The 24,730-nt window shown below is 41.5% G+C and overlaps 3 protein-coding genes across 12 annotated transcripts in view; 2 read left to right on the top strand and 1 right to left on the bottom strand.

Annotated features, from left to right (window-relative positions):
• Nucleotides 1-3,589, bottom strand: part of USP16 (ubiquitin specific peptidase 16) — a 31,685-nt gene extending 28,096 nt beyond the window's left edge. The window contains exons 1-2 of one of the 4 annotated variants that reach the window (XM_050957696.1): nt 3,503-3,574; nt 1,409-1,504 (exon numbers count right to left, since the gene is read on the bottom strand). In XM_050957696.1, coding sequence (XP_050813653.1) covers nt 1,409-1,472 — 64 coding nt within the window. In that variant the 5' untranslated portion in view covers nt 1,473-1,504; nt 3,503-3,574. Of the gene's footprint in view, nt 1-1,408; nt 1,505-3,231; nt 3,320-3,491 lie in introns of those variants that run through there. The other 3 variants (XM_050957717.1, XM_050957707.1, XM_050957755.1) reach the window with 3 other exon arrangements.
• RWDD2B (RWD domain containing 2B) lies at nt 3,241-8,731 on the top strand. Of its 6 annotated transcripts, none has more exons than XM_050961345.1 (5): nt 3,241-3,330; nt 5,610-5,839; nt 5,922-5,989; nt 7,072-7,437; nt 8,143-8,731. In XM_050961345.1, the coding sequence occupies exons 2-5, from the start codon at nt 5,624-5,626 to the stop codon at nt 8,375-8,377; spliced, it is 885 nt and encodes a 294-aa protein (XP_050817302.1). In that variant the 5' UTR covers nt 3,241-3,330; nt 5,610-5,623; the 3' UTR covers nt 8,378-8,731. The 6 variants fall into 6 exon arrangements, with proteins under 6 accessions (XP_050817302.1, XP_050817266.1, XP_050817275.1 ...); XM_050961309.1 differs by lacking the exon at nt 3,241-3,330 and adding an exon at nt 3,580-3,760; XM_050961318.1 differs by lacking the exon at nt 3,241-3,330 and adding an exon at nt 4,019-4,106.
• A 2,360-nt stretch (nt 8,732-11,091) lies between these two features.
• The window catches only part of LTN1 (listerin E3 ubiquitin protein ligase 1), a 48,878-nt gene continuing 35,239 nt past the window's right edge, over nt 11,092-24,730 (top strand). For both annotated transcript variants that reach the window (XM_050956052.1, XM_050956058.1), the window contains exons 1-7: nt 11,092-11,201; nt 15,463-15,666; nt 17,427-17,525; nt 19,490-19,720; nt 20,621-20,673; nt 21,435-21,615; nt 22,431-22,604. In XM_050956052.1, the coding sequence (XP_050812009.1) occupies nt 11,160-11,201; nt 15,463-15,666; nt 17,427-17,525; nt 19,490-19,720; nt 20,621-20,673; nt 21,435-21,615; nt 22,431-22,604 (984 nt within the window). In that variant the 5' untranslated portion in view covers nt 11,092-11,159. The remainder of the gene's footprint in view (nt 11,202-15,462; nt 15,667-17,426; nt 17,526-19,489; nt 19,721-20,620; nt 20,674-21,434; nt 21,616-22,430; nt 22,605-24,730) is intronic.

Below are 24,730 nucleotides of genomic sequence, written 5' to 3'. Positions count from 1 at the left end.
GTAGTCTTTGGTCTGTCTACAACAATTCCAAATTAAATAATTTTTTTGTTCAAAAGTCTTGCATAGTCAATGCAACTAAAAGTTAAGTTACTGACAACTTCCAGCGTTACGTATTTTCTGTAAGTTAACTTCCATTCTGGGCCATGAGACAGAAATAACAGGTGATCTGGCACCTTTTAGGGAGTTGGGCAACCTTACATGTGCCTGTTTAGCCTACCTCCCTGCTCAGGGCCCAGAGATCAAGTGACAGTCAGGTAACCCACAGGGCTACAATATATGAAGAGAAGCCTCCAGTTCAGTCAAGGAGAGAGATTCAAAGGATGATGGCTACAAGACTTTCCCATAGATGACTTCTTCCTGGAGAGCTGACGGGGAATCAGAGCTGGCCAAAGAGAGACTATAAAGGAGACTAGGTTGAGGTCACTATAGGAAGTGGCCCTGGGAAACAGAAACAATGTAGTTTGGAATTCCGGGCAGACAGCCTATGGCATTAGGGTCCCGGGGTGGAAACCTATAGGACAGGGAGGGAAAGTGGGCCTTGGTCCCCACCTATGGCATTATTTAGAGAGGTGCATGGAAACACCCTGCACCAGTGGGGTAAACAAGGGCACTGAAGAACTATTTGGAGCCTGGTGGAAAAGTATACAAAAAGAAAAGCTACAGCTTGGGGAAAACAGACCTTTGAAGCAGGGCTGGGATCCTGTAATGAAGCTGAAAGGAAGGATTATGCTCATTTTGTTCAGAACTTCATTTTACTCTGGAAGAGGGGTGGACTTTTGACCAGAAGGTCAAAAAATGTGTTATGGTAGCCTGTAAGTTCATGGAAGACTGATGGCAGTGAGGAGACTGAGGCAGCATTGACTTCCAAAGCCAGATGGAGTAAGATGCTGCGAATACAAGGAATAATAATTTCTCCGAAATGCCATACACATTTATAACTGTGCATTTTAATTCACACCCTTTTACTGTTAGCATACCGATCCACCCAGAAATGAAACAAATGTATCAAGAATGTGTAACTACTTTCCATTACACATATAGGGCCTGGCTCTGCAGGCCCTTTATACCATGAATATCTCATGGGATTCTGGGGCATTTCCATGTGAATTGAAATGACTGTTGAGAAAAGATGTTCAGGATTGGACCTGTATGAAGTAAACATTGAATTTCTGACATTTTAAAGATTTCCTACCAAGTTTAAGAAGCAATACTGACATTTTCTAAAGAACTTGAGGGTCAGCTGGGTAAACTCACTTTTTACAATCAAATATTCAAAGTAGTAAAAGTGACTACTGTAAATGTCTTCTGGTTATTAATGGGTTTTCAATGTTCCTCGCTTTCAAGACAAATGAAATATTTCTTCCATAGTATTACAGTTTCTCTGAAAATATTTTGTTATGAAACATACCCAAAATATCCTGAGACTCATCATCAGCCTGTATGTTTTTTCCCTTTGCTCGCTTCTTTCCCATATTAGTGCTTTGTAGTTTTCCTTACACAGAACCTAATGGGGAAAAAAAAAACATATTAAATTCAAAACTAAATTTTGATTCTGCTTGTAGGTTATACAAAAGGTAGCAGCAATCAGACAAATTAACTAGTTTTAAATTAGCTGAATTTCAAGGGGACATGAATTCATAATATTTCCATACATTACAGCTAATGCACATTTTGACCCCACTTCTGCAACCAGATCTGAGCTCTATGGGACTCCATAAGGGCACAGAGGTCCATGTAAGAGTGGGGTCTAAACTGTCAGCAAAATTCCCTACACTTTTTATGGTTCACCTTAAGGGAGTACAGCCACAAAAGTTTTAGGAGGCAATTGTCATATTATTAGTTTATCATATTTAAATACTGAAGTTACTTATTTAATGAACTCTCTACTTTTGATTTATTGGAAATTCCTTTTTTTTATGACTTGTTCAGCAACATTAAATAAATTGTTATTCTAGCAGCATTTGACAATATACTGGAGATTCAGATTTCTTATGGCATTGATGTCTCTTCAATTCTGGGAGATTTCAGTTTTTGTATTCATAGAACTATCTAGTAAATAATGCAATTTGGAACAACTGTTTGAGTATATCCTTAGAAAGGGACCTAGAAAGGCATCAGCCTCTAACATGACAGAGCCTTAAGCAAACTCTGTGCATTTATGCTGATCTTAAATAATCATCATCATAAAAATAATCAGGTACTATATGTATGGTTTAATGTATATAATGAGAAAAAGCACAAGAATAGCTTAATTCAGAGACTTCCCCACCCCCCCTAAAGAAAGGTCAGCTATCAGACCTTTGGCATAGAAAGGAATTCCAACCACATTCTCAAAAGGACAAGTTTACCCACTTAGTAACAGATGTAAAGATATAAAAAATATTCAAGTTACTGTTTAAAATCAAATTTACACAAGTTAAGAAGGAAGGTACTGTACATCTAGGGTCAGGTTTGAGGGATTCCAAGTGTCGGTTACAAGGTTAATAAGATATATACATATTACATAACCAGCACAGACCCAGATTGGGGTGCATACTACATTCGTTTATGTGAAACATAAAGTAGCACTTTAGAGGGTGTGACAAATTTAACACTCTGAAAGTTAAGACAAATAAATTATAGATTTGGAAAAGGAATTAGTTGCACACTCAAAAAAAAAGTTGCAATTGTCAACCTTTAGTTAAATCACAGTAGTGCATTTCTAGCCTTGTCCAGGTTGAACCCTTATCTTGCCAACAGAACAGAGAAGGCAGCTGAGAATAGGTAAGTATTAAACAAATACATGTTGTGGCTAGGTAGATGAGTCAGACAGAATCTCCTCAATGCTACTTAGTTACAAAATATTATTTATGTAGTATTAAAGGGTGTGATTTAGACCCAAGTTTGTTAAGGCAATTGAAATCCTTTAAAATACACCTGCTGTAGAATGGGAATAGGACATTGACACAGGAGCACGATTTTTAGAAGCTGTTTACCCCAGCTTTGCAGAGTCTAGTACACTAGGAATAGGACATATCTCTGATACCTACACAGTCTTGGGTACCAGCAGGTAGCAAATGTCCAGTGTAAGTGGTGACCACTGTACCAGGTATGCAACCTCTCTCTCTCTAAGCATTTCTCCCACCACCACCGCCACGCCTCCACAGGAGATGTATCCCCTTGGAAAAATGTGCCCCCACACCCTCCTCCGCTGTCACGCAGCATAACACGTGTTCTTTGGTCCATATCTACCCAGGGCTCCTGAGCCTCCCACAGGCAAACTCTCAGCGCAAGGAGACGTCGCTGCCACAGGGGCTGGAACTGGGGGTGCTATTGCACCCCTTGCTTGAAGTAAGTGGTTGCTATCAGATACAGGGTTTGCAGTTTGATTCAATGCTCTGAGCACCCCCACTACACACATTGCTCCAGCACCCAGCCGCGAGGGACCGCGGGACAAGGCAGCTGCTGCAGCTGCCCCCCCTTCTCCTCCCCGCCCCAGGGCGCGGGCGCACCGGCTGCCTACCCGCCGGCGTGGAGGGCTGAGCGCCGAGTCTTCCAGCTCCTGCCACCAGCGCTGCTGCTCCTCTCACACTAAGTGCAGCGCACCCCACCTCGCCCGGCAACTCGGGGGCAGCCCGCTGGCTCCGATTGGCTAGTCAGCCTCATCCGAGCCCGCCTCCCATCAGTTACGGACACCGACTAGAACCAGTAGGAAAGTCCCACAGCCCCAGCCGCGCCGAGTCGGGCCGGGGGCGGACAGCAGCCGGCTCAAACCAGGCGAGTAAGTGACTCAGAGACTGGGGGAAGGGAGGGTAAATAACATGGTGGAGTCCAGAGGAACTCACTGGGCTTAAGCCCCTCATAGGCCAGTGTCGTGAATCGAGTTGATTTACGACACATGTTTCCAGCTCAGCATAGTTTTACGCCTTCCGTCCTCTTCCGGTGACTGAGCTGAGAGTGACTTACCCCAGTGCTAGAGGGAAGGGCCCTTTATCACTTCCGGCGCGTTGCATCGTGGGAACCTGGAGGGGCGTTGAGCTCAATCGGGGAGAGACCGCGAATGAGGAAGTGCAAATCCCGCCGCGCGTGCGCTATAGCGGAGCGGCTTGTATAAGTCCCCGCGCGGGGTAGGTGCGCGTGCGCAGGTAGGCGGGCGGGGTTGAGTCGATAGCCCGTGGGACACTGTAGCTTTGCGCCGCGTGTGATGCTGGCGGCCCGGCCGGGCCGGGGGCCCGGCGTGGTGATTTAAAGCTCAGCTGCCTAAACAGCGGGGGAGGTAGCGCCTCTGTCTGGAGCTCTTCTTCCGGCCCGGGGGGTGCGCCCGGCCTCGCAGCTACGCGCGCGGTGGGACCGACTGTTCCGCGTGGGTAGTTAGAGCGTCTTGCTGAGGGACCGCTCAGGGTAGAGTGGCCCATGGACGCTACAAAATGCTCTAACTACGTATGCTAACCAGTCGGTTCCCCCTTGTGTTTTGCTGCTGGCTTGGAGGCTGTTCCCCAGCCCTGAAGAAGAGCTCTGTGTCGCTCAGAAAGCCTTTTTCTTTCACCAGCAGAAGTTTGGTCCAATAAAAGATCTGATCTCACCCAGCAAAGAGTCCTGTGGCACATTGTAGGCTAACAGATATATTGGAGCATGAGGTTTTTGTAGGTGAATATCCACTGCACAAGATTCTTCACTGCTTTTACAGGTCCATACTAACATGGTTACACCTCTGATACTTGATCTCACTCACTTGCTCTCTTTAATATCTGGGGACTGACACGGCTACAAGTGCACTGCTGTGGACTTAGCATAGACTATGGTTCTACTTTTTAGATTTGGGGTGTGTTTTAAAATTTAAAAAAATGTAATTTGTTATTCTTTCTAGCATGGGGCCTCCTCCACTCCTAGGAGTGCTTATTATAACTACTGGCAGTGCTGGAAATCCCATGATGGGGTCTGAAAATCCAGAGAGGTTCTTTTGGCTCATGCATCATCACTTGTAAAAAAAATTTCTAATTAGAATTTAGTTAACCATTTGGTAAAGTTGTAAGACATAATAAAATTCATCACTCTCCCATGTCTATATTGGCTCTGCAGAGCTAATATTAGCAAAATCTTGTAGAAGATTTTGTCAGTACAGTAAATATGTCTGAATGTACAGTGAGCAGATCCAATGAGCAAGAATGTACCATTTCTACAATCACTTTTCTGACCACTTTTCTTCACTTTGATGCTTAAATTGGCACTATATGCCTAATTTCTCCACATTGTTGGAAGGACAGACCCCCTAAGCATAGCCTTATCCAGCAAATACCAAAACAACACAAATGATGAAATTCAAAACATATCACACTGTGTAATCCAAAGACATTTGAGTGAAAACAAAGGGTGAAATCCTGGCCCTATTGAAATCAATGGGATGTCATGAGTGTTCCCATTGATTTAATTAGGCCATGATTTCAGCCACCATTTCTATATTGGCCCCATCCGGCAAACCCTTAGCTGACCAGCTCTTATGAGCGATCCCATTGATTTTGGTGGGATTACTTAAATGAATTATTACTTAAGAGTTGCATGATTGGTCCTTAAACTTGTGCTTCTATCTATTAGAATTGTCTTTTCATTTTTTTCCTAATTTCTTTATTTAGGAAACAGCTAAAACATGGCCAAAATGACTAATCTGGAAGAAGCTGAAGTACAACTTTCTGAGTTAGACCTACTTTCTAGTATGTTTCCTGATGAAGATGAGTTTATTGTGACTGATCAGCTGGCTGTAGCAGAACTAAAACATTATATTGATAATAAGACGTCAGAGATCCCATCTTCAAAAGTTCAGTTTATACTGAATGTAAAACAAGAGGTTGCTGATGCCACTATGGTAATGTAGCCATATTTTTGAAAGAAAAAAAAAGACATTTCAGATCAGATTTTAATGCCTTTTTTTTTTTTTTTTTTTTTAGGTAATGCTTTCTTTATCCTGTGCTTTACCACTTAACTACCCAGCTGTTCTACCAGAAATTATTGTCAGGTACTGCATATTTCTAGATAGGGATCTAAAAGCTAAAATTTACTAGATCAGTACAAACGTAATAGCAAGAGACAGCCCCAAAAAGCACACAGTCTAAATAAACAAGACAGACAAAGGGTGGGAAGGGAAACAGAGATGCAAAGTGGTAAGGTGGCTTGCTCAGGGTCATGTAGCAGGTCAGCGACAGAGCTGAGAATAGAAAATAGGAGTGCTAGCTCCCAGTACAGTGAAATTATTGTGGCTCCTGTGGACACAGTGATGGTCTTCCAACGTTGATCATTTTACAGGACCAGTGTCCAAGTAAGGAACATAGACTCAGATTCCCAAAGATATTTCAGTGGGAGTTAGGTGCCTAAATATCTTTGAGGATCTGGGCCATAGTCCATCATGACAATGCTTCCAGTTGGTTCTGACTTAAGAAGTGAAAGGTTGTTTAATAAATCTCATCCTTCTGCTTGGCAGAATCAGGGGTGGCTCTAGACATTTCTCCGCCCCACGCACGGCGGCATGCTGCAGGGGGCACTCTGCCGGTTGCCAGGAGGGTGGCAGGCGGTTCCGGTGGACCTCCCTCAGGCGTGCTTGCGGAGGGTCCGGTGGTCTCGCAGTTCACAGGTCCCGCGGCTTTGGAGGTCCACCGGAGCCACGAGACCAGCGGACCCTCCGCAGGCACGCCTGCGGGAGGTCCACCGGAGCCACCTGCCACCCTCCCGGCGACCGGCAGAGCGCTTGGCATGCTGGGGCCTGGAGCCGCCCCTGGGCAGAATATTGTTACTCATTGACCTGCATTATTTCTCTTTTAGTATTTTTGTTTGTTTCTGTTTCATTGTATATCTCAGAACACTACTGCAGTGACCATCATAAATTCTCATCTGGGCTTTTTCTGTTTAAAATTTACAGCTATATAATGCTATATATAAAATCTGCAGCTAGCCCTTTAAAGGCTAAAATGGGATTTTCTTAGGAAATACAAACTTAAATGTACCAATTCTAAACTGACAACATAATAGGGTTTTTAGCATATCTTTTTGAAAAGGTAGGAAAATCAAAATGTCTAACAAGATGTGTTAATATTTTTTCCTTAGGTCACCATCATTAAGCCGATCACAGCAGATTCAGCTGAACACAGATCTAAAAACATACTTGAAGCAAAACTGCAGTGGTGAGGTCTGTGTATTAAATGCAAGAGAATGGGTTAAAGATCATGCAGCTGCTTATATCGATAAGGAGCTTTCATCTTCCTCAGTGACGACATTGAGGACTATACAGTCAGAAGATGTCATTTTCACTAGATTATGGATCTATAGTCATCACATCTACAACAAGCATAAAAGAAAGAATATAGTTGATTGGTCTAAGGAGCTCGCTCTGACGGGGTTTAGCATGCCTGGGAAACCAGGTGTCATTTGTGTAGAAGGCCCACAGAGTACTTGTGAAGAATTCTGGTCAAGGTTTGCTTTTTATATACTATATTTTGTTTTTAAGTAACATTGGTGGTTAGACTATGGTGCTTGTTATGTTGTGGTTCTGTACATTTGGTCAGAAGATGGGCAACTATTGTAGTACTGGTAAAATCAACATCTTGTCTATGAAAAGTATATGTTTTATATTTTATCACAATACATTTACACACCTCCCACCTTTGCCACTTCTTATAGCCATCAGGGCCATAAATTAGCCAGCAAGGGGTTCTCTTTGACTAATGCATGCAGTGCTTTTCTTCTTGCCTCCCCCGTCAGCTCTACGTCAGCTGTGTGGCAACAGTATGCTGTACTACTAGTCTCGTTAATATTTTTTATATTGCTTGTATTGTATTTTCGTGTAGTGTATACCTGGGTCAGCTCTGCCCATTTAGTAATAAAAAGGGTAAGAAAATTCCTTGCACAGACAAGGTGGAGGTGTGCAGTTATATTTAAATCCCAACTTTATTGACTGTTCTCTGAGGTATGGGTGTAAAGAAACAATGCTCTGGTTCTAGGAATGTTTGCAGGTATGTATATGTTTGTTTGACTGATTGGCTAATGAGCTATAATGTGTATCCCAGGTATCGACATAACTGAAATTTGTTGATTTTTCTCCTTTCATAATACCTGCTTCATAACATTTTATAAAATGTGCTACATTTTATGGATTCATATTTCCCTAATTGTTTTCAGAGTCAGAAGATTAACATGGCGGAGAATTTTAATTCGCCACAGAGAGGATATTTCTCTGGATGGGTCACATGCTGAGATGCAGAAACAAAGAAAATTCTCATCTTTTGAAGAAAAAGTATTTGATGCACATGGGGCCAGAGGAAATCATATGGACCTGGGGCAGCTCTATCATTTTTTAGATGAAAAGGGGTGTGCTGATGTTTTTCAGATGTACTTTGGAGTTGAAGGATGTTAGATCAGCAAAGATCCAATCAATGAACTTGAAAAATTATGTGACAATCTTGGATAAATTATTCTTTTCCCCTCTGAAATAGTTGATCAGTGAGGGGAATGATTACTGCTGCTTTATAAGATGAATTCAGTTTTCCGTGAAAATGAATAATGGTCGTGAAAATGACTATATGAATGCTTTAATATAAAGATATTTTTAAGGGAAAGATATAATGATGCTAATGACAAAGACAACAACAATAAACCAACAACAGCTTTTTGATAGATGCTATATACTATTTATAATCTGAATTATTAAAAATTCACCTTGGAGAAGTTGATTATATCTATGTAATATAGTAAAAAAGATCCAGATGTTTGTGAAAAGTGTTAGTTTTTGGCAGAGATACAGCACATCATATTATAGATATGGGATTATATGTGTGCGTGTGTGTGTAAAATATGGAATGGGAAGGGAAGCAACCATGAGTGTGCGATTTTCCAATGATTACAGTTATTTTAAGCAGGCATGTCTGGTACGAAATGTTGTCTTTTACATCATTGAACACTGTATTTACATACACTACCAGCAGATGTTTTGATTCCAAAACATTTATTTAATATTTGCTGCTTATAATACTTGCAGTTGAACATGGTGCTTTATAAAGATAGGCGTAGATCCTCCAAAGCCTTACTCATACAAGTAGTTTTATTGACGCCAGTGGGACTAGTCACATGAATAAGGACTACTCACACAAGGAAAAAATGGTTTGCAAAATGGGGCCCACAGAAAAGACACACTAGTTGCCCTAACAAATTTATAATTGATGAGTTCAGTTCTATTATTATTTCTGTTTTAGTAGTGCTTAAAAGCTTTCATCAGGATTGGTGCCCCATTGAGCTAGCCATGTACAAACACATAACAAAAAGACGGTCCTTGCCCCCAAAAGTTTACAGTTTGCAAACTCTTTTTTATATAATTACTCCCACTGACTTAAATAGAAATCATGTGAATAGAACTACAACCATGAGAGAGAATTTGCAGGATCAGACTTTGTTTAATTTTGCATCAGATTTCAATAAATTAATATATATTAATTCACAGAGGCGGCTCCAGGCCCCAGCACGCCAAGCGCGTGCTTGGGTTGGTATGCCACAGGGAGTGGTCCACCGGAGCCGCGGGACCGGCAACTGGCAGAGCGCCCCCCACGGCATGCCGCCGTGCTTGGAGCGGCAAAATGTCTGGAGCCGCCCCTGTTAATTCATAAGGAAGACTGAACTTATTATTTTCCCTAAAGGTAATATTCTACATTGTAACAAACTTTGAAAGTTGTGTACATTTAATAAGCAGTACACACTGAGTGTCATAGATGGTGACATTTAAATCTCTTATGTAGGCAAAAATTGGCAAGAGCTTTTGTGGTGGATATTTGATTTCAGCTCACAACACAAGTCTGTTTCCTCTTTTGAATCCTGCTAAAGTATTGGTCTTTAATTGTACTAGAATGGATTTACTTAAGATTAAAAAAGTTATCCAAAGTGTACTAGGGAATTACAGTATTTTCAAAAATATTCGTAGAAGCTATGGTTTAAAAAGATGTTTTAGTTTGGAACTGTGTTAATGTAATTATCACAAAGATACAGCAGCAGTTACTAAAAATGTTCATTTCCCATTTATCTGACCTCTGCAATCATTCTAATATAGATGTTCGTAACTATTTTTAAGAAATATCATATCAAGGTGTCTAGTTTTTGAAAAAAAAAAAAAAAAAGCACTTCACGTACATCAAAATGTACATGTTTGTGCATACTCCTTTTTAAAGTACTTTCATTTATCTTCTGAAAGGCTATGTCATGACACTTTAGAAGTTTTATGGTATGTACTTTCAGGTTTCTCTCTTTGGTTTCCATTTAAATTAGTATAATAATTGGCCTATTTAAATTGAAGAACTTTCATTAATTTCAGTGAGTTTTGGATCAAGCCCTATATGGAGGCTTAAAGGTATTGAAGGGCAAATAGTGGATTGTAAAGTGGGCAGTTTAATGAAGTGTGACAGATATGGGAGTCTGCTGTCTGTCTGCACACAGGAGCATCATGGACAAGCTGCCATCTCTGGCTCAGTGGCAATTACCCAGCTAGCACCCTGTACCTTGCATGCCAGCTGGGGAAGGTGCAATGCTGGTGAAGGAACTTCTACATCTGAGAAAAGCAGCATTACCAAATCTTGTGGCATGTGCTGTTTTTTTGTTCAAGCCCCAATTCCTGGGAATCTCAATTTTCGTTACAATAAATAAGGACATATTTCTATCCCTGGCCTCATTATGAAGGACAAAAGCAAAAACGGGCACCCTGTGTACCCTAGCGGCATGAAACCCAGACGGGACATAAAAACCTAACATTTATTATTTGTTAAAAAAACCCAAACTCATGATTTTTAAGGCAGTTGATAATTTTAGGCGGCCTGACTCCTGTTTTTCCGAGTACCGGGCATTGGCGATGGTGGAAAAGCGACCAGACCGCGGTAGCCTCCCCGGACGCGGGGGCGTGTTGTTGTGGCAGGGAAAGCGGGGGGTGCTCCCAGGGCTGACGGGCTTCGCGGCTCTGGGGGCGCAGCCCGAGGGGGGCTCCGGGCTCAGCGGGGGGGAGGCGGGCGGCGCAGCCAGAGGACTCTCCCCTCCCCCCGCCATGGCTCGGTCCCCACCCTCCTTCGCGCCGGGGGGAGGCGCCCCGGCCTGCAAGCACCGCCCCGGCCCGGCTGTTTGCGGGTCCCACTCCGGCCGCTTCCTGCTGCGCCGCCGCCGCTGCCATGGGAGGGAAGAACAAGCAGCGAACGAAGGGCAACGTGCGGGTGAGTCCGCCCGGCGGCCGCTCACCGTGCGGGGGTCCAGGCCGCTCCCAGCCCCCAGGAGCAGGAGGCGACTGGCCCCTTCCCCGGCCTGTGCGGTGGGGGAGGTCTAGGCCCGGGAGGAAAGCGGCGGTGTCGCCCCCCTGGTCTGCCCATGGGGTCCCAGCCCTGCGGCATGCGTGCCTGGGAGTGCCACTGGGCCCGGGGGCTGCCCCGCGGGTGATCGGCCTTTGGAAGAGAAGAGCAGGGGGCTGGTACACTCCTGCTCACCTGGGACTGGAGATCTTCCTAGCAGATGTTACCCAGCCCAATCTAAGCTGCCAGGGTCAGGGCTGGGCTAGAAAAGGTTCACCAGTGGCAAACCCGGACAGTGGCGATGCATAGTATATGGGCAAAGAAGTGCTTTTGTGGATGTCGTTCATACCCATTACCCCAATGAAATAAACCCTATTGGCAAAAACACTTTTATGCAGAGGCAACTGCAGCTATGCTAGGGCTTTTGGTCATATACCAGCACTGCAAAAAAAAAAAAATCTCCTTAGCCAACATGGCTACATCCCCAAAATGTCTAGTGTAGTCTGATCTAAACACCAGTAGTGCTTGCTTACATGCTTGAGGGAATAATTCCTTCCTTTGCAGGAGTCGGTGGTGGAAATCTGTGGCCTGTGTTAGGAGGCCAGGAGATCAGAGGTCCCTTCTGGCCACAATCTGAAATGTAACACAGGTTCACAGGCCATACTTTATTTAAAGCAGTGGTTCTCAACCGCTTTACCATTGTGGGCTGTGTATGCAGCTCTGTATGTGGTACATGGGCCATATAGCCACGCAATATATTTACTAGATGTATGGCCCTGAGGATGTCACATGTCTCATGTTGAGAACTATTGCTCTAAAGTCTGTTATCGTCCAGAAGGAAATAATTGGCAACCCAAATTTGTATGCCTGTTCTCACTTTTTTGTTAATTCAGTTGGGGACCATGACCTGCAGCCAACCCATGTAAAACGAAGCAGGTTGAAACCCGTTTTATATTTAAATTGGGGGTGCAGCTTGCAGAGACTCAGCAAGCAATGTGACCATCCTGAAAGGCAGCGTTGCCTTCAGGAGCCCTGTCATCTCCATAGGTGGATTCTTGTCTGCTAGTACAGTCGGCAGGACTAGCATGATTGCCTGGTATAAGATGGTGACTTTTCATTGGGGCTAATCATATGCAAAGTTAAGTATGTGCATAAACATCTGTGGGCTTATGACCTCATTTCCTCTGTTGCTTGTTAAGGCCTTTTCAGACAGCTGTGGGTAAGATACTTCTTTTACAAAGAGAAAGATGCAATCACAAATTGGCACGGGTCTTGAACTAATGTAGTACCTGTAATAACACTTATTTTAAATGTACAAGTTTTCAGCTTCTGTTTTGTATAGGCTCTTCTACTGCCACACCAGCGTGGTATCTGAGGCCAAGATCCACAGAGGTATTTAGGCCATGGCTACACTCACACTTTACAGCGCTGCAACTTTCGCTCTGAGGGGTGTGAAAAAACACCCCCCTGAGCGCTGCAAGATACAGCGCTGTAAAGCGTCAGTGTAATCAGGGCGGCAGCACTGGGAGCGCGGCTCCCAGCGCTGCACGCTACACCCGTAAAGGATGTGGTTTACATGCAGCACTGGGAGAGCTGTCTCCCAGCGCTGCCGCTCCGACCACACTCACACTTCAAAGTGCTGCCGCGGCAGCGCTCCTGCAGCGCTGTCGGGGCAGCGCTTTGAAATTCCAAATGTAGCCATACCCTTAGTTTCCTAACTTCCACTGATTTCAGTGGAAGGTCAGAGCCTAGATATAAAGCCCTGCAAATATCTGTAGCCCTGTAGATACCCACTTTATATTAGCAGATATCAACGGACCATGTTTGTGGATTATGAATGGATGCAGATCCAAATTTTATATCTAGAGCACTGCACATCTGCGGATATCCGTGGACCATGTGTGCTGTTCAGATGTGGATACAAATTTTGTATCTGCACAGAGCTTTACCTAAATACCTCTGTGGATCTGGACCTGAGTCGAATCCAGAAGTAATGTGACATTTGTCATGTGTGGTTTGTTAATTCCCTTCCCAGGGGAAGAATTATGTGTGCAGTGTAGTGTTTAGTTTGGGTGGGGTTTTTATTTTAATATGTACACACTGCTGTATGTTTATATTAGGGAAGACAAAGGAATGCTGGGAAATGCGTCATTAGGATAGATTTTAAAGTCACAGAAATTACTCAGTTTGAAGTTATGGTGGCCACATCAAGTGTAGCTTAGCCACCATGTCTGTAGTAATTTTATGCCTAATGATCACAACATTTCTATTGTGTTGTTTTTTTTTAAGAAAACACCAACAACTTGTGAAAGTTAACTGATACTTTGTTACACTTTTGCTGAAACTTTGGAACTAGGGCTGTTAATTAATTGCAGTTAACTCAAGTGATTAACTCAAAATAAACTAATTTGATTAAAAAAAAGTTGTGGTTCATCACAGTTTTAATTGTCCTGTTAAACAATAATAGAATACCAACTGAAATGTATTAAACATATTTTTGGATGTTTTTCTACATTTTAACATATATTGCTTTCAGTTACAACACAGAATACAAAATGTACAGTGTTAGCTGATGACCCTTGTTAAAAGAAAAAAAGAGTTAATTAAATTTGTGACTGACCTCCTTGGGGGAGAATTATATGTCTCTTGCTCTATGGTTTTACCATATTCTGCCATATATTTCATGTTCTAGCAGTTTTCAATGAGAACCCAGCACATGTTGTTTGATTTAAGAACACTTTCACTGCAGATTTGACACAACGCAGGTGCTAATGTGAGATTTCTAAAGATAACTACAGCACTCAACGCAAAGTTTAAGAATCTGAAGTGCCCTCCAAAATCTGAGAAGGATGGGGTGTGGAACATGATATCAGAAGTCTTAAAAGAGCAAAACTTTGATGCAGAAACTACAAAACTGGAACCATCAAAAAAGAAACTCAACCTTCTGCTAGTGGCATCTGACTCATGATGATGAAATAAACATGCATCAGTCCACACTGTTTTGGATCATTATCAAGCAGAACCCGTCATCAGCGTGGAAGCATGTCCTCTGGAGTGGTGGCTGAAACGTGACGGGGCATATGAATGTTTAGGATATCTAGCATGTAAATACCTTGTAACTTCGGCTATTACCTTTCTATGCAAACACCTGTTCTCAGTAACAGATGACATTGTAAATAAGCAGGCAGCATTATCTCCCGTAAATGTAAACAAACTTGTTTATCTTAGTGATTGGCTGAACAAAAAGTAGGACTGAGTGGACTTGCAGGTTCCAGAGTTCGACATTGTTTTGTTTTAAAGTGCAGTTATGTAACCAAAAAAAAAAAATCAGTCTATATTTGTCAGGTGCAATTTCATGATCGATTGCACTACAGTACTTGTATCAGGTGAATTGAAAAATACTATTTCTTTTGTAATAAAAAATAATACTATAAAGTGATCACTGTACATTTTTTATTCTGTGTTGTAACTAAAATCAATATATTTGAAAATGTGGAAAACATCCAAAGTATTTAAATAAATGGTATTCTGTTGTTGTTTAACAGAGTGACTAAAACTGCGATTTAATCACAATTATATTTTTTAATCTCCTGATTAACTGCAATCAATTTTTTTAATTGTTCAACCGTCCTATTGTTCAACAGACCTATAGATCTGCTGCGGAACACCTTAAAGAATCAGTCTTTTTGGAACATCTGGTCTCAATGCCTTAAAGAAGTGGGAGGCACTGATTAAAATAAGCACAGGTTTATCTTCACTGGAACAAGTTAGAGGACAAACTAAACTAAAGAAAAGCAATCATTTTCAATAATAATTCAACAAGTCATGTGACATTGTGATGTTCCCCATTCCCCTAAATCTTTTCTTGCTCTTTGGGTTAATTTTATATTGTGAAAAATAATGAAATTAGTGAAAATATTGATCCTAAGGTTGAAAAATAAAATTACCTTTTCAGATTTCTCTACTTAAAGCCCTGGTAGAATTTCTTAATGATAATGCATATAATGTGAAACTTTTTCCTTGGAGCAGCAAATCAATTATAAGACACAAACCTACAGGGCCATTTCTTCAAGTGTGATGATTTAAACTGTGCATGGAAATGGTTTACAAAACCAACATTTCAGTAAGAAATAAAATGGTTTGAAAGGACATGAATAATTAATTGACTTCTCTCTCTTATTTATATCAGCCCTCCAGCAGTGGCAGAGCTGCAGAGCTCCTTGCCAAGGAACGTGGAACAGTGCCTGGGTTTATTGGCTTTGGAACATCTCAGAGTGATCTAGGATATGTACCTGCAGTCCAAGGAGCAGAAGAAATAGACAGCCTTGTAGATGCTGATTTTCGAATGGTGCTGCGAAAACTCTCCAAAAGAGATGTCATAACAAAATTAAAAGTATATGTCCTATATCCCTTAGTTTGCTTTTTAAACATTCTTGAAGAGAAAGATAACTTGAAAGTTTATAGGGTGAAATCCTGCTTACACTGACATTATTGATAAACTCCCATTGACTTCAGTGAGATCATAGTTTAAGCTAGGCCTGCACAACATATGACCAGCCCGCGGAGGCTCACTGTGCGGCCCGCGGCGGGGAATCAAAGGGCTCTGGGCTTCCTGCAGCCGCAGGGAGCCCAGAGTCCTTTAAATCCCAGCCGCAGCCGGGATTCAAAAGGCTCTGAGCTGCCCGCAGTGGCCGGGAGCCCAGAGCTCTTTAAATCTCAGCTGCGGCCGGGATTCAAAAGGCTCTGAGCTGCCTGCAGCGGCGGGGAGCCCAGAGCTCTTTAAATCTCAGCCGCAGCCGGGATTCATAGGGCTCTGAGCTGCCCGCAGCGGCGGGGAGCCCAGAGCTCTTTAAATCTCAGCCGCGGCCGGGATTCAAAAGGCTCTGAGCTGCCCGCAGCGGCAGGGAGCCCGGAGCCCTATAAATCTCAGTTGCGGCCGGGATTCATAGGGCTCTCAGCTGCCCGCACCGCCGGGGGCCCAGAGCCCTTGAAATCCCAACCGCGCCAGGGAGCCTAGAGCCCTTTAAATCCCAGCCGCGGCCGGGATTCAAAGGGCTCTGGGCTGCCTGCAGAGATTCCCGGCCACAGCTGAGATTTAAAGAGCTCAGGGCTCCCCACTGCCACGGGCAGCCCAGAGCCCTTTGAATCCTGGAGGCGGCTGAGATTTAAAGGGCTCAGGGCTCCCCGTGGCTACAGGCAGCCCAGAGCCCTTTGAATCCGGCCGCGGCTCCAGCAGATGGGCTGGGGCTGGAATTTAAAGGGCTTGGAGCTCTGGGCCCTTTAAATCCCAGTCCCAGCCCCGCAGAGCTCTGGGTTCCCCCAGCCGTCGGAGCCCCAGGCCCTTTAATTTGCCCTGGCAGGTCCCAACCACCTCTTCAACTGGGAGCCCCTGGTTGATTTAAAATCAAGTATCACCTCCCCACCCTCAACCTTCCTTTTTGGCCCACAGCTGTTTTGGTGGGGTGGCGCTGGGGAAGGAGGGTTTGTTTCTGCAGGGCTGGGCGGTGCTGGGGCCGGGTGTTTCCGCGGGGCCGGGAGGTCCTAGGGGGGAGTGTTTCGGAGGGGCTGGGGGGTTTCGGCCCTCAGCTGTTTTCTTTGGAGTAATGCAGCCCTCGCCGCTTTATGAGTTGTGCAGGCCTAGTTTAAGCCATAGAATCTAAAAAAAAAAATTGTGACAAAGTTGGATGTAACAGGAGTACATTTGAGACATCTAGTTCTAATATTCATTTGTGCAAGGGTTCTTTTGATATTTTGCTTGGGAAGGGGAATATTTTTGTGTGAAGTGCTAGAAAGAATCTACTGAAATAGTCAACTTTACTTTCACACTAGCAAATTCCATAGCGCATACTGTAATTTGTTTAGCATCTTTGAAATACTTTTTGTGTGCCTCAAAAGCTTGATTTTAATTGTATGCAGTTTTAAGATATTTTGGAAGACCTTTAGAAAGGTCTGTCATCTGATTATGATGCAAAGATGATTTGCAAGAGTAACTCCAGTTAACTAGAGTTTTTAGACCCAATTGCAGGAAGTGAACCAATTTCTAGTTTCATGAGAATTACAGTATCAGGCAGTAGCTGGTAAATTTAGTAAATTTCAAGATTATACATTCACCTGCAATTTTTCTAATTCCACGCTGTTGGTATTTTGATTTAGGCTATGCAGGAGTTTGGGGCGATGTGTAAGGAAGGAGAATCAGAAGCTGTTAAAGGTGTTCTTCCTTACTGGCCAAGAATTTACTGTAAAATCTCACTTGTAAGTATTAAAGGACTTAGATTATGACAGAAGTAAACCAACAAATAAAATTGCTCTGGGCAGTTTCTATGGTAATCCACAAGGCAATCGGATTGATACACCTAATTGTATATATTTGTGGGTTGGCTAGTTTAAAGAAAAAAAAAGAAACTGTTAGAAAAAAGCACTTGGTCCTAAGTGGTTGGGACACGTCATTAGGGCAACGTGAGGAAGCTTTCATTGTTCATGCCTATGCTGTGCCTGCTCTATGGATAGAAGCTTTCAATCACTGGCACCTTAAATGAACATTATCCAGGTTTTTCAGCTTCAAGTTTCAACAAAAGAAAGCTCTTTGACTACATAAGCATGTATGTGGACAATGAGAACATCCACAATTCTATGAGATAGGATTAATTTAAAGAATATAAAGCCTCATGATTTAGGGCATAAACAATTCTCCAACAGGAGTTAGGAAGAAACTTCACCTGTGGATCGGTTACTCCATAATTGTCCTTTATAAGAATTCTAGCATATTTCCCTGAAGCATCTGGCACTATTGGAGGTAGGATACTTAAATAGATGGATCTCTGTTCTGATGTGTTTCAGAAATTCCTGTGTTCCTATTAGGAGCCATGGAACTTAAAAAATCTACTAATATGTCAGTGCCAACAAATGCTTGAGATTTACAAATCAATTATGCATGGTTCATGCAGACTCCCAGATGTTTTTATGCTAATGAGAAAAGTTTCTTAATTGAAGGCAGTTTCCTATTTACCTTTTCTTGTTCTAACCTTTTTTGAACATTAAGGGAAAAATCTAGACATGGATACAATATAAATACACCTCTGCTTCGATATAACACTATCCTTGGGAGCCAAAATTTTTTACCGCATTATAGGTGAAACTGCGTTATATCGAACTTGCTTTGATCCGCTGGAGTTCGCAGCCCTGCTCCTCCCTCCGTCCCCCCGAGCGATGCTTTACTGCATTATATCCAAATTCATGTTTTATCGGATTGCATTATTTTGAGGTAGAGATGTACAGTCATATATTGTATATCTTATGCTATGCCAGTAGTTAATGGAATCCAGAGGGATTATAGCCCTTACGTGGTATGCTGCAGTGATGTACGGTTCATGATTATGTTGGTAAAATAGGACCATAGTCTGCATTTAGGGATTCCAATGTATTCATAGTACATCAAAGTATTTGTAATCTTTAGGATTCAACCTTTGGGAAGGTGTGTAGTGTGTACATTTATGGAGGTGTAACTAACGTCTCTAATGCACCTTAATCAATAGAACTGTTCTAAGCAAAGTGTAATATAGCCTTGGTGGTTAAACTAAAGAGACAAATATGCTCTGAACAAAATTGTACTGAGAGTGGTTTGTCTTTCTTGTCTGTATTCGAGCATTTAAAAAAATCACAGAAATTCTCAAACTCACTTCTCCTGTCATACATGATTCAAAGTTGTTTTAAGATATGATTCCTGTATTTCCCATCCCCACTCTCTTTGATGACAATACTGCTGATACAGAAAGTTTATTTAAGAAATTGAAGGGGATTCCTATGATGAAGATTGGATTCTGCAATCTGTACTCAAGCTAATGGTCCCATTAAAGTCACTGAATCAACAAGATTACTTGCATGATTAACAATTAATCCTAAAAGTTAGAAGATATATGCCCCAAATCAATTATTAGTTCTTAAGACTTTACTTCTACACATTATTAACTGAAATGTTTTGCATTGTTTATGACTAATATTGTTTCATTTCATCGATGAAAAGGATGGAGGATTAGTGAATACAAGCCTTTAGGTTTGGGATATAAGGACTTAATTTGAAACCATACAATTCAATACAGACAACTTTTTGTTTTGAGTTGGGGAAGTTGGGACATGATAGCAGAACAAAAGAATTTGTATTTTGGTATTCTTGGTATCAGTGAATGTATTTCTTTTAAAAAATCTTTATTTTAAAACAGGATCATGACCGCCGTGTTCGAGAAGCAACACAGCAAGCTTTTGAGCAACTTATTCTTAAAGTAAAGAAACACTTGGCTCCTTATTTAAAAAGTATCATGGGATACTGGCTGATTGCTAAGTGTGATACTTACTCCCCTGCAGCATCGGCAGCTAAAGTGGCATTTGAGACAGCTTTCCCTTCAAGTAAACAACCTGAAGCCGTAGCATTTTGTAAAGAAGAAATTCTGAATGTGAGTTTATAGAATACTATGTCCTTAAAGCTTTATGCAAGTAGTTGTCATCCGTTAATGAAGAGAGAAGGGTTTTTTTCTTGCAAATGTTAACTCATGCATTCTTTGTATTTGCATTCAGAAAGGTATAGTCTCTTCTTAACTGAAATTCCTATTAATGCTAATGGAGATTGAGATGACGATACATTCCACTATATCTCCCTTAATTTTTCATACACACTGAGGCTGCATGGGTCTGTAGAGCTATGTGGATATATAGGAAATGATTTCTTTGCTATGCATTTCCATATGCACAGCAGACGATGCTCAGTCACCAAGTGTGTTCCAAACAGTACTTACCCGTCACTGGCAACAGATGGTGGCAAAATGTTAGCTGAACTGGTTTAACTGCAGTAGTAGACTGGACCAATTTCTGAAAGCGTGGTTGTACCTTGTGCTGTGCAAGATGTATCTACACTAGGAAATCTATGTCTGGAACAGAGCCATTTGAAGTAGGGAAAAATTAGATTACAAGGCTGATGGTTTGTGATTACAAAGCCTTGATATGGAGTTGGTTTGTTTTTGGTTTTGGTTTTGTTTGTTTTTTTTAATTCTGGAGGTACGGGACTACTTGCTGTCTGAACAGTGGCTGTATGGTCTAACTGGGGTCAGATCATGGGACTAGGAGTCAGGAAACCAAAGTTCTGACCCTGACTCTGCCATTGTCTCATATGACCTGGGTTGGTCAATTCAACTGTCTTTACCTTTGTTTCCTCATTTGTAAAATGTGCCTAATAACTAGCTGCTTGCATCAGAGGGGTGTTGAAGCTTCATTATTTAGTGCTTACTCTCACAAGACTAACTTTTAGCTTGTGGTTAACTTTCACCAATGAAAAATATGTTGTCGTTTATTTTATCTAGATTCTACAAGATCACCTTCTGAAAGAAACACCTGATACGCTCAGTGACCCACAGTATGTTTTTTTACGTACAAATTTATAGTTTAAAAGTAGATGTAAAATGTATTTCACAAGGGAACAAATTGTAGATTTTTGCAGAAAATAAAAAGTACATTATAGTGAAGACATATTATGCCTTATGCAATTCTATAGAAAATATTGTTTTTTCTAGGAAAGTGCCTTTTTCTATACTTCACATCAAGCCTGTATAACTAGACTGCCGCACCAGCCTGTATTTCAGTAGGCTTCCATGGATGGCAACTGTGCTCGGGAATCTTTCATGAACTGTGCTTCTGGGCTAGCAGCACACTTAACCCTGTGTTGTTGTGGGGAAACAAAGCCAAGCAGCAGCAATGATGGTGGTGTTGGCTAAAATTTTCAGAAGCACCTAAAAACCCAAGTGTCTAAATTCTGTTGACTTTCAATGAGATTTAAGCATCAAAATTCCTAATTCACTTCTGAAATTTTTACCCATTGTCTAGTAAGTATTACTATCTGATTCATGTGTATCATTGAGTAGCTGGAGGGCAGAATCACTTGACACAAGGAGGAGACAACAGAAGAAGAGGAAAATGAACTTCTGAAAATACTGTTTTAGCTAGAATTTCACAACGTAAACGTGTTTAGTGTAGTTGTATACACACTGCTGCAATCTCTAGGAAGAATCCTAGGATTTTCTTACCAAATCATATGAGAAGCCCATTAACGAATATGAATATACACATTTTGCTAGTTTTTAATTAATGCTTTAAACTTGTTTTTGTTTTTTACCTGAGAACTGTACCGGAGGAAGAAAGAGAAGCCAAATACTTTCGAATTCTGACATGTTCCTTGTTAGCTTTAAAGAAGTTGCTTTGCATGTTGCCAAAGGATGAGATTCATTCACTGGAAGAAAAGCTAGTATCTCTTCAATCTCAGAACAAATTTTGGAAATATGGCAAGCACAGCGTACCTCAGGTATCTGAACCTTTTTATACCATCTTTACTTTAAAAGGCTTTTTCTACAAAAGCAACACTTGAAAACTTAGGGCACTAAGCCATCCCCAATATTGTGGAAGAAAAAAAGAACTAGATGCCTTGCCCAACTGCGTTTAAAACAGTCTTCCAATCGCAAGACATATTGGCCCTGCTAAAAGCAAACAAGTGTCCGAAAAATCTCTTCCAATTTGTTCCTTTGAGGTAGGCATCTACTTATTTGGAATTTGTGCCTGAAATACAGCCCTTTAAAATTCTTGTTAAAGAAGCAAGCTCCGTAAACTTATGGATACATTTAGGCGGGTAATTTTCTAAATTATTTGATTGACCTTTATTCTGCCAAAGATTGTTGTTTGTGTTTATCAGTTCAGAACAACTACAACATTGCATTTCAGTTTTGGATAAAATGATTCATTTAGTATGTCAAAGCATTTCGGAATGCTTGTGGATAAAAGATACTCCATAAAAGGAAGATAAGCATTCTGCATAATGTTGTACTTTTAAAAAAAAAATAATCGTCTCTTCCAGTATATGGTCTATTAACTTTTGTCACTTAATGTCCCTATTTTTAAATTTTTTTACAGGTCTATGCACTAACTGAAAATTTGTTGTTTTGATTTTTGCGTGTGCTAAAAGTAGTATTTCAGACATGCCTACGTTGATATACCATTTCTTTTTAAAATAAATCACAGTATGTAATTAACAAGCATGGGGAAATCAGACCTTTGATTTGTAGAAGTGAATAAATATTGTAATCCATAGTTACTGAAATATTTTGTTTTTGTGGCTTACTTTAGGTTCGCTCAGCATTTTTTGAGTTAATTTCTACTTTCTGTCAGCTCCTTCCTGAATCAATGAAAGTTGAAGCACCAAGAGTTTGTCCCACAGTTCTTCTCAGTATTGATGACAGTGATGCAGTGGTGTGTCCAGCTCTTTGGGAAGCTGTGCTTTACATCCTTGTTACCATTGAGGTAATGCAGGAAACTGAATGAGAACTTCTTTTCTTTATAAGTCAGAGCCTAGTGGTCTGTTCAAATATGTCAGACTTAACCTTTCATATCATACCAGTGTCCTTGCTTTGGGGTTAAGCAGAAGGTGTCATCAGTTTAAAATAAAGTAATCACTGTGAACCCCTTAGTACTGCAAAGTACTAAGTACCCCCCCCAGCCCCCCAACTATAAGGACCTGATTTTCAGAGGTACTCTGCACTCACAGCTCCATTAAAAGTAAATAAAAATTGTCTGTGTCCGCCATCTCTGAAAAGCAGACAGGAATTTAGCGTGAAATTAAACTGAAGTTGTGACATTTAAGAACTTCATAAGTATATAAACTAGCTTTTAAAAATACAAATATTTCTCTGTTGAATTATTTATTAGAATTTATAAAAAATGATGTGCAAGTTGTTCTTTATTCACTGTTTAGTTAGAGCCTGATACTGTAGCCACTCCACTCCTCGGATAAAATCCTGGTTTCATTGAAGTCAATGGAAATTCATTTAGTAATTCCATAGTGTCCTTTTTGTAATTGGTGTTTGATGTATCTTGTAATTGTTGGTACAGTATGACCTATAATCATGTATGAAAATCAGCCTTCTGTTTACTTCATATATGATCAGTACAAATAATAAATGTAACTTTGACGATGTTTTTTCCCCTAAAATGTTTTTTGTGCCCTGTGGCTTTCATTCAAAATTTAACTTATATGCAGTGTTGTTGTAGCTGTTTTCATCCCAAGTTATTAGAGAGGCAAGGTGGGTAAGGTAATATCTTTTATTGGACCAACGTCTATTGGTGAGAGAAAAGCTTTCGAGCTTACACAGAGCTCTTCTTCAGGTCTGGGAAACTTACTCAGGGCTGGTCTACACTTCAGTGAAGATGCTACTAAACCGATGGGAGAAGGAAGGCAGGGGGAAAAGCAACTGGGGGAATTGTTGGTTGGTTATAGATTGTTTTAATAAGCCATACATACAGTCTATTCAGTCCATGATTTTTGGTGTCTAGCAAAATTATGAATGTAAGCTCCCAGGCTCATCTTTTGAAAGTGTTGTGCAGGATTTTTTTGAGGATGAGGACTGAGAGGTCAGATTTGCTTTGTGAAAAGTGTTCACTCACAGATGATGTGGGGGTTTTGTCTTTTATCATTTTCTTGTGTGAGCTTATTTGAGAGCGTAGTGTCTGCCTGGTTTCACCCACATAGTTCCTAGTGGGGCATTTAGTGCACTGGATGAGGTACACCAATATTGTGATAGCCATATGTAGGACTCATGGATCTTTAAAGGTGTGTTATAGGGGGTATTGATCATTGTAACAATGGAGATTTGTCTTCAGGTTTTGCATCTGTTGTTCTGGCAGGTTCTAGTGCCGCTTTGAGTTGGTGTGTCCTGATCTGTGGGGAACTTGGTTCTGATAATGAGCTTGTAGAGGTTGGGGGCTTGTTTGAGAGCCAGAAGAGGGGATTCAGGAAAGTATGGGTTGTAGTTGTTTGATGATACTCTATATGGGTTCCAGTGGGGAGTGGTGGGTGACAAATAGGTGTGTGCAGTTGGAGGGGGTTTTATTTCTGTATTGAAGCAGGTTCTCTCAGGGTATTTGAGTGGCCCATTCCACGATGTGATCTACTTCTTCTGTCCTTCAAACAGCCTTCCAGCCTCTCCAAGCTCATCAGCACAAGCATGGACTGAATAGAGACACTGGATTTAGGGCTTATTACAACAATCTATAACCCACTAACAATCCGCCTGCCTCCTCCCCCCCCCAGCTACTTCCCACTCCCTCCCGCCCTTTCTTCCCTGTGACTGGAAGGATGTTAATGGGTCACTTTACTTTGAATGGTCCATTGAAATGTGCATTAACTACTTATGCTAAACAATCTGTTCCACCTTGTATTTAACTGTGACACTCTGAAGCCAGTTCGAAACTAGAGATCTGTGTCAGTATAACTACATCACTCAGGGGTAGACCTAATCTCCTGTGTAGACAGTGCTATGTCAATAGCAGAGCTTCTCCCATCAACATAGTTACTGCTTCTCGGAGAGGTGGATTAACTACGCCAACAGGAGAAGCTCTTCCATTGGCATAGGAGCGTCTTCACTGAAGTG

This window comes from Gopherus flavomarginatus, chromosome 1 (genome assembly GCF_025201925.1).
Source record: "Gopherus flavomarginatus isolate rGopFla2 chromosome 1, rGopFla2.mat.asm, whole genome shotgun sequence".
Classification (NCBI taxonomy): domain Eukaryota; kingdom Metazoa; phylum Chordata; order Testudines; family Testudinidae; genus Gopherus; species Gopherus flavomarginatus.
The sequence above is the reverse complement of the archived record's forward strand: the minus strand, read 5'-3'. Positions and strand labels throughout refer to the sequence as shown.